Below are 18322 nucleotides of genomic sequence, written 5' to 3'. Positions count from 1 at the left end.
GATGTTATTTACAATAAACCACACCTGGCAGTAGTCACAGTTCTACTTGTTTTGTTATCAAGTGGTTTTCTAATAAACATCAAGGATTTTTGTCCCCTTTCTTGAGCACTGTGTTGTGATTTCACACACAGGATTTCTGCAGCTTACAGATATCACTGGTAAATAAAACAGGATGTTGTTGCAAACATTACCTTTCTTAAACAAAACAAGAAAAAAAATGTTAATTCATTGAAATGCTGTGAAAAGGGACCTTCTAACAGTAACGATAAAATGCTTGCTACATTTTGAAAGAAACAAAACAAAACCACTAAATTTTGTATTAATTATCCCTCAAGGCTGGCTAGAGAAAAAGAGGTAGTTACATCCCTGCAGTTGACCACATAACTACCATTTCCAGATGTGTATCTTGTAGTTCTTCAGAAGACATGCAACCTAGAAATAGGTCTTCTGATAACCATGCTGTCATGCAATAAAGTATAAAAGTATAAAAGTGTAAAGTATAACAGGATAAAGTAAATCAAAAAATCTACTGGAAGAAGGTGGTTTCTGGCTTAACCACCCTTTGCACTGTCCATATAGGTTTGGTGGAGAAGGGTTACTCTATGTTCTGTTTCATTACAATATATACTTTCAGGTTATGGGTGGAAAACACAGTAAGCTTTTTCAGAGAGTTGCAGAGAAGTGAAAATCCTTATTCTAAAGATTTGGGGATGCTGCCTTTGGAAAGGCAGCAGTCTAAGACTCTCAGAGCACAGAAAAAGGAAACAAAATAGAGTGAAGATGTATTTACTTGCTCCACAGAGACTATGCTAGATGAAAACAAAGCCTATGGAATCAAATAGAAAACAAAGGAAATGAGAATGAAATAAATGCGACGTTCAACTTCTCTTTTGCTGTTTTTAGCTAGAAGAAGGTCTGGATAGTAGCAAACTTACAGGGGCAGCACTGTTTTCTCTTTGAAAGCTGAGGCACCCCAACAGCAGGGCAGGAAAGGCATTTGAATCTCTTCAAACAGACAGCAGTTGCCCGATAACTTGGTGACCTTCCTGTTAAGCCCAAAGGCTGCAAACACACAGAATCTGTATGACCCGTGGCATCTTCAAACACTGGAAGTTGTTAACCAAGTTCCCAATACCAGGAAACAACTGTCCCTCTGTGACAAGCTGAGGTTCACCCCCCTCTGTGGAACTGGAAATTGTTCATACTCTACCTGAGTATGCTTACAATCTAGGCCCACTATTATTTTTATTATTATTATTTAAAATAATTGAAACAGTAAACATAATTGTATATGAAAGCCTTTTCCATGTTTTTATGTATAAACCTAATCTCCAAAAGTAGAACCAATCTGAAAATAAATTTGGTTTCAATCATTGCCAGAAATTTTCTGATGATTCTTTAAGGCTCACTTGTGGTAAGGAAGGCCAACGTTTTTTATATTTTCTTAATGTTACTCTCTGTGGAAGTATATACCTTGTATCTCCACTGAATTCATGTAACTCTGATATCTGTGACACAATGAATACTGTCCCCTTGTGCAACTTGGTATGACTCAGTGATTTCTAGATCCCAGGCTGTTACAGCACAAACTAGAAGCCTAGGAAGGTGATAGGTGTTTCCATCTCTCTGTTTTGGGGAATAAGTCAAGAGAGAGACAATGAGGAACCCCACAGGGAAAGCAAACCAACAGATTTTTTTTTTAACCACTTTTGTGGTCCCTTTCTTAGTGAGATGACATAAACCTAATTAATCTAGTGTTCTTGCAACTGGTCACTGTCTAAGAAAACCCAGTTGATTTAAAGAAAAATAACAAGCAAACAACACCATATATAATCATTTTCACATGTTCAATCCTCTAAGTGCATTTAAGCATTCCTTTCAGAATCTCCCAAACTGATTCTGGAAGTCCATGTGCATTTCTTGGAGATACTTCTATTCAAAATACTGCTTGCTTACAGGCATGTAAGATTATTTTCAGGAGGAACACATTAACTACTGTGTTGCCACCGAAATATCATTAATTAGCACTTATTGGTTGTTTCATTTTTACATTAAGTAATGCACATTCTCCTTCCTCTGCCAAGTGGTAGATTGATATTCTTTGTTAAACAGATAATAACATTGGATGTAGCAAGAAATTCCTGAGTACCCACTACGGCTCACCTTTCAAAACTAGTGGTACCATGGACCCAGAAGCCAGCAGACATTTTCTGCCACACATACTTTCTCTCTGATGCTTTCTTGCCAGTCACTGTTCCCCCCCCACACACCAACTCCCTTCAAATAGCTGATGGCTTTACAAGCCCTAGGCATTTTTTTTTTTGTGCTCTGCATCTCACCCATATAGTTCCACTAAGTACATGGAACTGTATGAGTATTCTACTTGTGACTTGAAGGATTCTGAAGGACTGAATATTCAAAATCCAAATGGAGCCAGAGAGCTGAAGGAAAACAGTTCATCTCTAAACACTTCCAGTGAGCCATTTGTCCAGCTGGAAAAAAACTGTACAGTTTGGAAAAGCTTCTGATGTGTAGCATTAATTCAAATCTCATTCACTGACACTCCACATCAGTTAATGCGTCTCTTATTCTGCAAGAACCAGACTCCTATAGATATTCATATAGTGGCTGACTCCTCCACCCCTTCCTCCTTGCATGCAGAAAGAATCTGTGCAAGAGAAGGCAGCACTGAGATTTGCTGTAGGAAATGTTGCTGCCAGACAGACTTCCCTTCACAGTTCTGCTAACCTCAAAACTTGACCTACAGTACCCTTAGTTTTCCATTCCATAGCCTCTATTACACGGCTATTCCAAATTAGGCTGTGTTTATTCCAAAAACCATTTTTACATCTAAGAAAAAGACACATCTTGATTAAAGACTAAGACATTCTCATACAATGCTGAAAACATGCAATTTTCATCAGCATCCCAAATCCCTGTGGACTGGTAACTAATCTACTCTACTAATCCCTGGATCCCAATTCCAATTTTGTGTCCTCCCAGATGTGACAGAATCTCTTGCTCGATCTCCTTATTTCACATTAGCTTGACACTTTCTTTAAATACTTGCAACTGTGACCATTTGTGGGTGTCCTTCAGCTGGAAAAGTGTGACTTTAATCACAGGACATAAACCATCCACAGTTGCTTGAAAGGCCCTATAGTTGCTACTTCTTACCTTCACCTTTTAAAACAGACTGACCCTATGGACACCAAATGTTAAAAATGACTGAAAAAAATCCTCTGGAAAACAGTACTGTAAATGAGCTGTTTTCAAACTTCAAAAGCAAAACATTTGTTTTTTAAAAGATTTTCTGGACTTTTAAATTCAACAGCCCATCATAAGCTTCTGCAACTTCATTTTGCTCAATATACTAGAACTAATTAGCCCTTTGATAGTGAAGCATTTCCTGGCTCTTCTTATTACTTTATCCACCCTTCTTGTCATTACTAATGATGACAAATAAATACTGAATACTTGCCATGTATATACACTTATTATGAATCTAGAAAAGCCACTTTCTACAGAGATATTAGATAAAGGTTTATTTCATCAAATTGAACTTAGAAAATGGGCTGTTTGTAGCCTTACCATACTAATGATACGGTGCTGACAAATGAAGCAAGCTGGTAAATACTAAGTTTGCTCATAACAGGATTGAGCAAGAAAATACACTGTAATGACCCTGTCTTGAACATCCTGTAATAGTCCATTGTTCCTCTCTATTACTCTCATTCAGCAATTTTTTTTTAATTGCGGATGCATGGCAGCAAAGGAACCAAAGAAATGTTGAATCGCACGTGCACAAATCACAGCCCATAGCCGAGGTGAGAAAAAGACCCTGGCAAACTGAGACAAGTTTTGAATGATCTGTTATCTGGATATGGAGCCTTACAAAACAACAAAACCAGCACAGTAGCAAAAATAGGAAGATTCTTTCACTTGCATAGGTGAAGAAGAGACATGATATTAAGAGTCCTCTATATGTGGCAACTGGATGTTTTACCTTCACTGTGTGAAAAACTAGGAGCTAGCTTACCACGGCGGTTACTGGCATCTTAACTCTCTCATGTACTGTACACCTGCTTTTGGTACCGAATTAAAATAATGAATAGACAATTAATTTAGCAATCCTACTGCTAATTCCTGTCATACATCTAACTGCAAACACAGATTTATTGCCATCTGAAGGAATCTTTCAGTTTTTCCAAATGACAATGTAGGTAAAGAAAAGGCTGGCTCCTGGCTCAGCTTTCTCCCTGCAGGTAGGAGGTGACACTGAAAGTAACATCATTTCATTTACCAATTTGTTTGCCATTTACTTTCCTACGGGAACCACATTCTGATTAATTCAGATATATTTCTGCGTGAGTGCAATTTTCTTTCCTTCCATCTTTTTATCTCCCTTGCTATGAGATTTTACTATTTTACTGTTACTTAGTGCTCAAGAAAGTCTGAGTGCCTTAGGCTGCAGACCTGGACAACTGTTCTGTTTCAAAGCTATGAATGTGTAAGATTATAGGAGCTTATTATAAAAGCTTGGAAATCCAGGAAACAAGCTAAAGAAATTGTAAAAAGAATAGAAAAGAAAAACTTCTGTGGGACTTCTTAAGCCAATCCTTCATGCTGTTTTTGAACATTTTGATTTGGCAAATGTACGTTCCCTGAGGAGGCTGAGTTACCACAGGTAACTGTCTGTCATACCAGAACTGTCTGTCATGTCATTTTGTCTTCAGTGGATAAAACACATTTCAAAAATATCTTTTCTCCCCTTGTCTAGTCGAGTTTAGAGAGCTTATTGCAACTGAGCCCTAAAATCAGCAATCAATATGGGTTATTCTGGTGCTGACTTCCCCCTGCCTGTGTACACTTAATCTTATAGAAGGCAGCGTACATTAACATGCTCTGGTGCCCCAGTGCCCCCACAGAGATGGTGCAAGAATTTTGCCATCCTTCCAACAAACCCTGAAATACTGCCATGTCCTTCATGGGCTGTAATGTGACTCTGAGAAAAGCTTAGCATGTCAGCAGACCATGTTATCTCCGTAGCTCTAAATAAAAAAGTGCCCAGTTAAACTACATAGGCTGCATTCTGCCCTTGGATTGCATGCATAGTTTTTAGAAGAGGGATCTGCTCTACCGAAGAAATGTGATTTTTACAATCTCTTCTGAAACATTTGGAGGGGGGGAGCAGGGAAAGGGGCAAGCCCAGCAGCTGCCACAATGGTTCACGTTAAAAGGTTAAAAACATCTGAATTACGTTTTTCTACGTAGTTTCCTAGGAACTCTGCAAATGCTGAGATAGTGCATCCAGAATGCAAGGAACGACATAAGGCTCCTGTAAGACAGGGCTGTGATCTCTGCAGTCACTTTAAGAACAACACTGTCAAGATCTGAAGACTGTTCAAACCACCTTTAGTCAGAAATTAAGCACTTCCTGTATGAGAAATTGAACATGAATTTAAATGAATATAAATGAATACCCATTAATTGTACTCCAGAGAGAATTGTTTGATCTTCCAGCTACTGCAGATTCGACAGCTCTGCAGGGCAATCAGAACACTGCAATAGCTGCGTTCAACCTGCTGGGAGTTCTTACTCTCATGTGCTCATTGGTTTCCAGTTACTCTTCTCTAAGACTACACTTTTCGTTGTTTGTTTTCAGCACAAAGATTTTTATTTCCTGATGCACAGATACGATTAATTGACTAGAAACCTTTAAAAAAAGAAAGCTTCTTTACCCAGTCTTCCAAAACAAACTAAAAAACAAACAAAAAACCAAACAACTACCAGAAGGGGGAAAAATGCAATAACCCCCCAAAACCCAACTGCACTGGCATTCAAGTAACCACAAGAAAGGCTACAATTTAGCTCAGTGTCTAAGTACCCACTTAGTGTTAAGTATGTGGTTTTTCCGATTGCTGCTAGCCACATACAAGAAAGCACAATCATGGTGGCCTTCAATGTATTATGATGCAATAAACAACACAATTTATTAAAAAAAAAAAAAAAGAGAGAATGCAGAGTAGTGTCCATGCAGAGAGCACTTGGACAGCCGTCAGGAAGGAGCCTTAATTTTGGCTTTCCTGAACTTGTTTAAACTGACTTTTTCCCAAGAGAATACTAAATCAATTTAAAAAAAAGGTTACTGATCTTGCTAGTCAGCTATAGCACACACATCTGTTGTTCTTAAGAATAACTTTTCAAGGAACAGGACTATGAATTTCAATATATAGTCATTTATGGAAAGGGTTCTCACCCCACCTTCCCCTTCCAAGAAACTAGACGCGTGAAGACAGACATTTCTCTTTGAAAGGAAGGATAAGGCAGAGGTTAATTTCATCTGCATGAGCCAGTGTAGGATAAGCTGTTGGAAATATTGTCAAGCCACATTCTTAATGCCTGGCAAAGTGACTCATTCAGAGTCATCACAGGAAAGGAAGTGGAATAGAATAAAAAACGGAACAGGATGGGTCTTAAACAGGAGAAAGAAGTGAGAGAAAGGAAACCGAGTTGTTTAAAGAGGCTTGAGGTTATAAGTCCTATAACTGATTTTTTTTTTTTTTAAGTGTAAAATATATATGTTGCACTATGCATATATATATATATACATGTATGTATGCATATATACACACATGTATTTATGAAATCCAGCTTTTTTCTAGTTGAAAAGAGACATGTGCATTGCCTTCCAAAGCTGCCGGCTGAGTATTTGTCTCAGTACAAGGCATTAACACAGTACAGGAAATAAGCAAGGATTCCCTCTAGAAACCCACAAGTTCATAACAATTATGTTCCTATTCCATAGACTACCGAGTTATACGCTTAAGTTAAAGTCCACAAAAATGCAACAAACACGTTACTCTGCTTTCTAGAGGAACACTTTGTGCAATCAACAAATAAGCCCTTATTTTCATTACAAAAAATACATCATTGGCTTTCTTATACTAGCAAGTAGGTGCACTGTGAAAGTTTCCTTTCTCCAAAGATGATTACTATGAAACTCTGTATAGTTAACTGCCCCGTAATACCATTTTTGAATATAAATAAAAACCAATACGCGGACTGCTTTAACAAATAAACATACTACTTGTGCAACTAGAATTTCCACTGACAAAAAGAATAATTTTGATTCCCAGGGAAGATGAAAAAGCATTTTTTATTATCATAAAGGCAACGTTCAACTAATTTCCCATTCATGCTTCCAGTTTGACACCTATGAGTACAACTTCTCACTGAACTAATGTTTCATTGTTCACGTTCAAACAGATACTCAGAAGGATTAATGCATATGTTAAATCAAGTAATTTAGAAAAAATATTGAAAAATGAAAATGGCATGGGCAAAAAAAAAACTACTCTGGAAAAATATACTGGAATAAATACTTATACATTCAGTATCTCCCAACCAAGTTTATATCTGCTTCTGAAATATTCCTTACTTAATCCCCAGAGTGACACCTGCTGGATTTCACTAACAGAAACAAAAGGGCAGATCTCCCCATTATACAGAACGTTTAAGAATAATCTGTGCAAAACCATGTCCTTTTGTTAAAAAAATGAAGAAAACGTATTAAGTCACTTTTTTTGCTACATTTAGGACAGTAAATAAATACATAAATGCAACAGTAGATGAAAGCAGTATGACATCTAGACGTCTTGTTCACACCTGATGCATATATATTTTTCATTTCTATTTAGGAAGGACTGTGGAGCACAACAACATGGGGAGACAAACTATATGCATTTCTCATAATATTGATAACAAAGAAAAAAAAACAAACAACTAAAGCCTAAAACACATAAGTTTGTGTAGAACAAGTATCTGCTCAGTACATCGTTTGCTTTACTTTAATGAAACTCTACCAGCATTGCCACTCTAAAACAAAACGTATTCAAATGAATTTCTAAGATTTTACCACTCTACTAGGGGAGACAAAAACCTGAGGTACAATGTAAAAAGTGACACCTTATGCTCATTGAAGCATCAAGTGTATACATTTTTCAAGTGCGGAATTATCAAAGAATATGTTGAAAGCAATACCTTTTTAGTTCCTAAAAAAATTTATCTTCCACCTAAATGCAGTTGATGGTATACCACAGCATTTGAAGTAGTAGCTTGGAAAAAAATAAAATAAAATTCACTTATCACAGTGTGCAGTTCCTTGTCTTTGGCATTACATAGGAAGCCAGAGTGACCGGTATGGGTTTCATTAAACAAAACTCTGTCACTAATTCTAATTGGGATTTTTTTTTTCTTTAAATAAGGGCTGCATGCTCCAGGCATAAATCCAGAAATATAACATTGACTTTTTTTTTTTTTTTTTAAATCCAAGTAGTATGCTAATTGTCAGCTAAAGCTTTATAGTGGCCAAAAGTGCCCAAAAGCCTTGGGTGACATTTATGCTACATTAAAAGGTAATAGCATCAGAGAAACATACAAATTTACACAAGTAAAAAATCTGTTTTCTCTTTCTTGTAGTGAATACATCGCTACTCTCATGGAAAGTCTTTTTTTAATGCATTACATTTGTTTAAATGGATTTCTAATGCATCTTTCCAAGGAAAAGCAACTCTAAATAAATCATTTCTGCTCTTTTGGACAGCATATGCTGCAGCAATGATTGAAAGTGTTTGCACAGAACTAGGGCAGAAAAAGAATGACTTTGCTGGGAAAATGTAAACAGTATAAACAAGCTTGGGAGACCAAAGCAGATATGCATGAGAGATAATAGTGAAAACATAACTGAATGAAAATGCTAAAATTTAGCCTTCCAGTTTTGTCTTAGTTCTAAAATAGAACAAAAAGAAAAAATGCTGCTGAAAGAAAATAATGGAAATAAACATATTAAGAAGACCTTGCATTGTACTGCACTGGCTGTGGAATTCTCCCTGAAACTAAGTAATAGGCTAACTTCTGCTGCTCTTTGTGCAATGCATTACACTTAATGGCTTTTAATTTTTATGCTGATATTGTCAACACACTAGCATTGTCAATGTGATTATTAAAAAAATGGAAAAAAAAAGGCTTGCTTTCTCCTTTTTCTTCTAAATATTAAAACAACATTCAAACGTGTTCAATTTAAAAAGCTGACATGATTCACAGCTTTCTAAACGAAGAATAAGGTTTAAAACTTACTTTCTAAGTCTCTTTCAAAACATGCATGTTCCCTCTTTAGCTGACATATTAAGAAAAATATCGGCACATGATAGATGTATTGCACATAATTAAATAACAAAAATAACATAAGTATATAGTGAAGTCCAGAGTTCTGACAATTTGCTATAACAGTTACATGAGCAACTAAGCGAGTGCAAAGCTCAGCTGAGGCAACTCCGACATCTGAAACCCAGTGGCAGAGCTACAGACGCCTTCGCAACAGAGGGGGCCCTAACACTGCGGTAGTGCCCGTACAGCGAACGTGCTCTGTCGGAGTGGCTGCTGATCAGAAGCACTGAAGAAGTTTTGCTAGCAGATCAAGAACACTGTAAACACGTTGGGAACAGATGGGAACAACTTCTTAAAGAGAAATTCTATTTTGTTTCCTAACTTCAGACTCAGACCTCTCACTGGAGAAATTCCACCAGTTTCCTTCATAATAGCTAATCCTATGACCAGTACTGACCAAAGGATTGATTAGATATATACTTCTAAACTACCACTGTGTACATTTTACTATTAAAAACATATCGATAGCAATAGTTTCTTCCAAATGACTGGACTGGTTTGAATCCTTTATCTGTGTGATTTCATAGACCCTTGTTGGCCCAGTCCTACCCAGCTCTTGCACATGCTACAAGTGTTGTTGGAAGCAGCCAACTTACTGAAATGCACAGAATATAGAACTAAGTAATTATAGTAGCAGCAAAAGAAGTGTATCAGTGCTTTTCTTCCTTTGTTTTTGTTCTTACCTGTATCCTTGTCTAAAGCTGGATCACAGGACTCAGTTAGCCCACAGAACGGTACTGCTCTCCCTGAGTAAACCCTGTTATTTAGCCAGGTAAGTCACTAGTCACCACGAACAAGACGTGCAGATTTGTGTTTTACAGATTGAGCATTCAAAAGTGATGGAAGTTATCAAAAACACAGCTGCCAATAGATCACAGTACGTCAGTTAATGGATGGATAATGTCTATAACCACATGAAATAAATCCTTCAATAAAAATACCCACATTGAGGAATATCATGCCCTTTTGACAGTCAGTGGAAAAATTCCCACTGGCTCTCAGCAGGTCAGGATTCCAACAGTTGTGCCTCTATCAGGAAAAGCCTATTCAAAGGGACAAACATTACATTTCTTAATGCAGAGCAAGATTCTAGCCGATCGGGAATTTGGAGTACAGCAACATTTGAACAGGACAGACATAATGCAACCCATGAACTTGCAACCCAAGCTATATATTCAGGTACTTGGTTTTGTACACTAAAACATGCAGTCAAACTGTTCTACATCATCACCCTGTCACTGTCTTTACTTTGTCTGCAAATACTGTCAGTTCTGGCATCAGAATACATAAACGTCTAACACTTCACACGTAGGCAGTGCCACCAAACCTAAACTAGTTACTTGAGAAGACCATACGGCAAGAACTTCAATCATCTAGCTGAAATACTTCTGAAGACCATTGTTCCTACTGCACTAATCATTAAAACAACATGAACATTTTTTTCAAGTGCCATCTTGTTTGGTTTAGTACCACCAAGTGCCTTTTGTGCTGAAGATCTTTGAAGCTAGGTAAAGATTTTGAGATTTGATGCAGCAAAGTCATTGACAGTATCAGTAGATTGCAGAAGTATAATGGAAATACCAATCATTACTTTTAGTTGAGCATTTCAGACAGTGTAGCAGCATGTGTATTTTGAAAGAAAACACACGGATTCAAATCAGGTCTCGTTCACGTTTATCCAGAACTAGCGTGTCTTCTTTCAACCCACTGAAAGGACCTCAGAGCACAACAATCAGGCTTTTAGCACATTACCAGTCCAAACAGCTTTAAATTGTTGTATACATTACTACTGCAAATGAATGACAAGATCCCCAGGATGCACAATATGACTGGAAAGACTTGTCATTGGCACAACTGTAGGAGCAAAATCTGGCCCCAACATATTTGGCACAACTTTTTAAGGTAGAAAGCAACAAAACAGCTATTTTTATTTCAGTCTCAGCCCCTGTAGAAATATATGGATGACTAAATGAATCACTGCAGATCAAATCCAAGTGGGATTTAACATTTACATTGTTTCTTAACTATCTTTCAGAAATAAGATTTCCTGATTCCGCAGATCCATTGCTTACACAGACAAGCAAATGACTACACGTAGCAAAAGGGATCATCACAATAACACAACCGGACTTGTAAAAACTGAGGGTACCACATCAGCTTTGGAAAGATGAAGAAGTGGCATGACCCTCTTAACCCTGTACTGGAAAGCACAGAACCACACACTTCCCCCTGGCCAATAGTTTCCCAAGGCAATGAAATAGTAGACAGCCAACTCTCAATAAATCAGTTTGGTGCGTGTGGGAAAAATCTCAGCAGTAACACCCCAGCACACGCACAAGCACTAAACTCAAGCTAACTTTTTCTCAAGCAAATAGGAAGTCCAGACAAAACAGGAGCTTCATCTTTTCAGTCATGTAATTACAACGCGAAATCTAATTATGAAATAATTCAAATACGATCTCTTTCTGGTATAATAACATCAATAAGATTAAAGGAATATTCGGTAAGAAAATTTAAACAAGTTTATCACCTAATTCGTCCTCTCTTGAAAGAGCTCCAGTTGTATTGAATTAGTCTCATGGACCCTTTTCAAACCCATATGTCTCTAATTCTCTCCAGCTGCAACGACAGAAATTTGGTTAGCTAATATTACGGTTTTAGGCAGAATCCTTTAAGTGCTGATTAGGGTATTTTTATCTCTCTTTCTCCCTATCATTGATCACTTCCTCGAGGATCTATACAGCACCACTACTTCCAAAACCAGCACAGCGCTTACAAATGAAGGTGGCTTTTCCTCCTACCCCTTTTTCCCCGCAGACCCCAGGGAAAAGCACGCAACGGCGCTAAGCCCGGATCCCTTCAGTCGGCACAGAAAAAAAAATAAAAAACGGTTTTAGGTAAAAAAAAAAAGCAGGACCGTTTGGCTGCGTACTCACCAGGCTCAACTCTGGTGGGCTCTGGCTGGCTTTGCCTCGGCTTTCCTGCTCTCCCGGCGGCTGGCAGCTCGCTGGTGCCGCTGGCTGCGGGGCAGTGGCGCCCGGCGGAGCGCGGCGCTGCTCGGGCAGCAGCGGGAGCGCCTCAGCTGGGGACGGGGAGCGGGGAGCGGCGGCAGGCAGCCAGCGGGGCTTCCTGTTACATCAGCCAGACCCCGCCCGCAGCCCGCCTTGCCTCAGATTCTCCGGCTCCGACGGCACGGCCCCGGCAAGGCGAGGAGCTCCGGGGGGATGCCGAAGCGGTGGGAAGCGGGGGGCAGAGCCAGGAGGTGGGATTCAGCCCCTCCGGGGCAGTGCGCAGGGTAAGCAGCGCCGTGCCCCTCTCCGCCACAAGGAGAGGGGCTGCTCCTGCCCAGCCGGCAGGGCGAAGCCGCACGGAGGCACGCTTCCACGGCCAGAGCTGTGCTGCGGCTCGGAACGGAGCTGAACTTAGGCACTTGCTTAAATTTGAAAGTACCGCTTCGTTTTATACTCAAGGGAAATGTTATGCTTAGGTAAATAAACCTTTGAAGTATCGGGGGTGGAGAAAAGGCGGCAGGAAGGGGAGTGCTGCACAGAAGTCCCAGCTGCGTTTTGAAATGCCCCTGATCTCAAGGCAGCAGGTACCAAATGCCTGCTTTAAAAACTGCCACGACTGAGGACAAAACAGCATTGGTGACAACCCTTACACTGGCTTCAAGAAGTTCATATCAGGACCTAAAAGTGTTTCCCTGAGGACGTTTATTACCTGCTCTTTGTACAGCTGGTACCTGTGCTACAGGCACGTGTATTGAAGGTGTGCTCTTCAATACAGTTGCTGTGCACACATGGCATGCTGTGTTGGACAAATGCAGGTTCATGGAGCAGTAAGCTCAAATACTAACTAGAAACTAGGAATCTGTATGGGACGTGTCCCCAGGTGTAATGGTTTTGTAAGTGCTCATCAAAATGATAACCGTTTAGTTTGCTCACGAAACAAGCTGAAGTATTTCTGCTTGCTTCTCACTACCTGTTGTCAATCCACTGTCTTATCAGCAGAAACATTCGTAGAATGTGAACTGGGTGAGGGAACTTGCCTTGCCATTGAAAGTCCTTTCTCCAAAGATAAAAACAGCCAAAAACCAAACCAACCAACCAAACAAACAAAAAAGCGCAGCAGGTCAGGAATGACAGAAAGAGAGGAAAGAGGGGCAGGAGTACTTTAAGTTCATACGACCACCAGATAGTATGAATGGTGAAATCACAATCTAGGATCACTGTAAGAGCAGGCACATGAGTTTAATATTCATTTGGTATATGAATGTTGGTGCTTCTAGGACCATACGTCAATGGGAGAATGTTTGAGTTTTATAATAAGTGAAGCACTAAGAGTTGGCACTCTAACTCCCTAGGCAGTGTAAACAGAAACAAGATGGGGATTAGATCTGATTCTGAACAATGATGAAATTCAGGCAGTGGAATCTCATCAGAAGTGAGCCTGGCTGTGATATTTTAGACCGATTAGGTCTGGGCAAGAGATTGCAATATACACTGTAGCCTAGAAAATGATCCATATATCCCAGCTAAGCACACATGTTCAAGACAGGCTCAACATCTGAATTAGCTGGAGAGATTTATTACATAGGCCATGTTTGATTTGGCATGTCAAATTCAGCAGTGTGGGCTTTTTTTTTTTTTTTTTTTTTAACTTCAAAATTCTTATATTCTACTTATTTAGCTATCACTGGAACTTTCTTACTCCTACTCAACAGGTATTTGAGACATCTCAGCTGGTGCAATTTGCACTTCAAAGACGCGGGAGGCCCCCACAGTGCCTCAGCTCCCCCTTTTTCTGGCTGAAAGGCATGTAAATGACACCCGTACAGGCTCCCCTGCTTATCAACAGCGTGGGCGAGAGCCGTGCGAAAAGGATCTAAATGAACACAGCAGACTGTGCCGTAACCAAAGCTTAAAACCTTGCGAAGAAAAAAGATAAAATACTAATTCCACCTCTTACCACGAGTTTTGATCTGATCGGAGAAGCTGAGGGATAAATATAGCGTTGCTTATAATGGGACAACTCCTGATGGGCTGAGAACCCCTCTCTGCAGCTCTGCGCCAGTGAGGGAGGTCCCCCTGCGGCTGACCGAGGGGCTGCGGGGCCAGGCGGTGTTTTTCCCAATTTTTTCTCCCGGCCAGGCTCCTCCGCGCCCGGGGGGCTCCGGGTCGCGCAGCCCCGCACCTGCCCCAGGGCCGGGGGGGCGGCGCCCCCTGGCGGCGCGGTGCCGCCGCCTGGAGCGCAGCGGCCGGGCTGCTCCTGCCAGCCCCTGCCTGCCGCATCGCCTCGCCTCTCCTTGCCACTTCCCTGTCCTGGACCCGCATCTAAACGCGTCCTCCGAGCATCTCCTCCGGACGCAAGGCTACCCCAGGATAGGCCATCTTGCCCCCCTCTCGCACAGGCGGTGGATGATGAGAGTCCCGTGAAAAAAACCTCGGTGAGCGAATTCCAACGTGGCAGCGCCGTGGGTTCAAAGAGACCATGGGATAAACAAAACTGGAGAAACTTCTGACCCTTGGTCATATATTGCCCATGAATAAAACACTAGAGTTCATATTTAAACACTTCATATCCATATTATACGTCCAACCAGGATTTTTTCTCAGCAGATACTGCTAAAAGAGAGCAGTGATGAAACATCACCCTTATATCCACACGAAAATGTTCCAAAGGTAGATTCTAGAAGGATGAAGACTCACAAACTCAATTTTGAAAAAGGAGTTGGATTGGAGATGTGAGGAGAAATTCTGTTTTAAATGGAAATGGAAAGAAAAGAAAAGGAAGGGATAGGACTTAGGTAACAAAGGTTTAAATAAAAAAAAAAAAAAAAAAAAGTATGCCCATAAAAAATGGGTGGAAAAAAGGATGAGTCAAAAGACTTTAGAGTATTTCTCAAAGACATATTGTTTCATCACTAGAATGGACCCAGGGCACACACCAGGTTATACATGTACATGGAAATACATCAAATCTGTAACTTCATTGGCTTGTTGGCTCCCATCATACAACATGGGAGAAATTTCATGGCAATGTGCGTATTGCCTCCAAAGCAAGGAGGGCAGAATCTGGAATGAAACGACTGGGTGAAGAGACTCTAGCTGACTGGAAATGCACATAGTCACTGCTAACTTGTTAGCATAGCTTTATATTCTAATGTCTTCACCATTCTGACATCTAATTCCCTATCTTTTCCTTTTGCCCAATTATTCCCCTACTCCATTCATCCTCGAACTATCTTTGAGAAATGCACAGATCTTTTTCATATTCTTGCATGTGGTTGTTCTGCAGATATTGAAGACACAAGAATGACAAGAACTGAATGAATGAGAAGCATACAAAAAGAATTTCTTGTGGGGTTAATAAAGATGCAAATCAGATCACACTTCAGTTTGGCCTTTTTACATGAAAAACAAATTCAATGCATTTTAGAGCTATACAAAAACAAGATAACAAAGACTGAGATGGATAACTGGTATGGTGGCCAAACCCAGTACCTCCACCAAACTTCTGATTATAGTCTAATCAGTTTGATGATGTTGTTGTTTTATTGTCTATAACGTGCCAGTTTTTTGTTGTTGTTTTTTTGTTTGTTTGTTTTATTTTGTTTTTTCCCTCACTGAACTCTACATAATAAGTCTAAAAGACAAATCTCTTTGTAATGGTTTCTTGGTTAGTAGAGTTGATTTATGCTGAGACGCCGTAACTTTGTAGCTTTTTTCTGTCTCAGCAATGACAGAATAGTTTCCCCAACTAATCATTTGTTCAATCTCTATTACTAAAAAAATAAATGCATGCAAAGTTTCTTACTACTGTGTAACTAGGGGGTAAGAGAGCATGGGGGAGTACCTGTTAGTCCTCTCCTAGCTACAGCGGTTCTGGAAGAAAAGACTGCACAGAGCAACAGAGCATGCTCAGCGAGGAGAACCTGTTAGTCTGCAGGAGAGCTCAGCAAGCAGGAGACTTAGAATTGGGAAGCAGCCACACAGCCAGGTTTCTGCAGGGACAGAAAGGATGATTTATGGACAAACAAAATGCAATATGTATAGAAACAAATGCATCCATTCTTTTATATGAACTGATATCTTAAATCATAAAATGGTTTGGGTTGGAAGGGACCATTTAGCTCAACCCCCCTGCCATGGGCAGGGACACCTTCCACTAGACCAGGTTGCTTAAAGCCCCATCCAGCCTGGCCTTGAGCACTTCCAAGGATGGAGCATATCTACTGTCTCATTCAGAATATTCTCTTTAAGAAAGATCATCGTTCTAGGTTATAATCTCATAAAACCAAACCCTAATAATCGTTAGTCTTTTTGGTGGGCTGCTTTAAGAGACACTATGGGCAACCCCCTTTCCCCTTACTCCTAACTCCCCCCCCCGCAAGGCTCAGAGTCCCATCTCATCTAAAACAATGAGATTTACAGCTGCAGTCACAGCCACTGAAGCTGGGCACAAGACAGTTCCTGAGAAAAAAAGTGCTGCCCAGCCATCTCTATTTGGGCTTGATATTGAGAAAAAACACTTTCTCTATAAAGAAGAAATGCTGCCAATAATGCAAATTCAAATAAATAGTGGAGTTATCTGAATGTTGAACTCCTGCTGCTAAAAAAAAAAAAACAAACACAAGTTTAGTTCTCTTACACATGAAAGCTCTAAAAGAGGTTTTAGTTTAATGCAAATCATGCTCAAATACCTCAAAATCATGCTGGGGAATATCACATATCTTTGTCAGAGGATTTTAATGCGGTATTTATGATAGCCCTGCCTCTCTGTCAGAGACCAGTGACAGGAGGAGGCTCTTGTAAATGTGATACTTATCCAGCAGCACTTGGCACTCTGTCTTTTGCTTTGATCTGAAACCATACACGTACAATATCCTTACTGAGTCCCTAAGCTGCTGGAGAAGCAGTCGCACCAAATTCAGCTCTGTCTCCACTCCTAAGTACATCACGCTATCCAGTGATTACTTAAATTGTAATACCAGCAGTCCACAGGAAATTTTAATGACTAAGAGCGGAAGATTAGATATATTTACTGCCTTCATCATAAAGTTCATACAAGCAAAGGTGCAGACACTTGTGAACTTACCTGCATTCTTAGCCAGGCAGACACATGCCAGAGTCAATGCAGCAACAGGGTAACTGTGGCATTAATGGGGCGTTCAGCACATTGGTAAGGCTTCCACCTCCTGTACCTAGTGTGCCTAAGCAGCTTCTGCTTTAGGAGGCAATGTGCAGTACTGTGCTAATTCAAGTGGAAAGGCCTAGGAGCAGTTTAAACCACAGGCTTTCCACTTATCTGCAATGACAAATGCTGGCTGGCCCAAGTATTTAACCTCCTGCTCTGCTACTGTGTGCTGCATCTCAGAACTACGGACTAGATTCCTAGCCTATGGAGTACAGAGGATACATGGAGAGTAAGGTCAATAAAAACAGTGAACTAGAACTGGAAGGCATCAAGCTGGAATTGAACGTAGTAGGTAGGGACACTTGCACCATATTAGTTTTGTGAAGAACTGACACTGCAAGTCTTTAGCAGTGTCTAAGTGTCTAAATGGAGTTTATAGGTTTCCTCTGTCAGAAATGCACTTGTCTGATTCTTATAGTTATTGTAGTTTAAGTCTGTGGTGCTCCTACATTTCATATGATGAGACTCTACGTAAGTATTTTTTGGTCTATACTTCAGATTCATGAGCATTTTTCAAATCAGACTTAGTAGATCATAAATTAAGAGAATCATGAAAGAATTTAGGTACCAGAAATAAGAATTTCAGCATTAAAACAAACAAACAAACAAAAATCTTTTACTTACCCCCTCAGATATTTAGAATGCATAAATGCTTTAATTTTCATCAGTAAAGATTAGCCTTTTTCTGGAGTTAGTCCAAAGTTCATTGGGTATATAAAAAACCCAGAGGCTTTCTGATACCACATGTAATTGTAGTGCTCAGGCAAAGGTAGGTTAGCCCAACAGATCATGTATTATTTTGTCATTGTTGTTGTTCCTTGCTGTAGTGTCTGAGCCCCTCACATCTATTTCAGATATGTATTTTCACATTGCCTCTCACAAACAGCAGTGTAAGTAT

At 40.0% G+C, this 18322-nt stretch overlaps 1 protein-coding gene across 2 annotated transcripts in view; it reads right to left on the bottom strand.

Moving 5' to 3' along the window:
- The window catches only part of CALCRL (calcitonin receptor like receptor), a 61362-nt gene extending 49083 nt beyond the window's left edge, over nucleotides 1–12279 (bottom strand). Inside the window, exons 1-2 of one of the 2 annotated variants that reach the window (XM_084289062.1) lie at nucleotides 12165–12179; nucleotides 11759–11847 (exon numbers count right to left, since the gene is read on the bottom strand). In XM_084289062.1, the coding sequence (XP_084145188.1) occupies nucleotides 11759–11808 (50 nt within the window). In that variant the 5' untranslated portion in view covers nucleotides 11809–11847; nucleotides 12165–12179. Of the gene's footprint in view, nucleotides 1–11758; nucleotides 11848–12164 lie in introns of both variants that reach the window. The other variant, XM_084289063.1, reaches the window with a different exon arrangement.
- Between the last annotated feature and the right edge of the window lie 6043 nt (nucleotides 12280–18322).

This window comes from Netta rufina, assembly GCF_964035555.1.
Source record: "Netta rufina genome assembly, chromosome: 6".
Taxonomy (NCBI): domain Eukaryota; kingdom Metazoa; phylum Chordata; class Aves; order Anseriformes; family Anatidae; genus Netta; species Netta rufina.
Note: the sequence above shows the minus strand (reverse complement) of the source record. Positions and strands in the feature narration are given on the sequence as shown.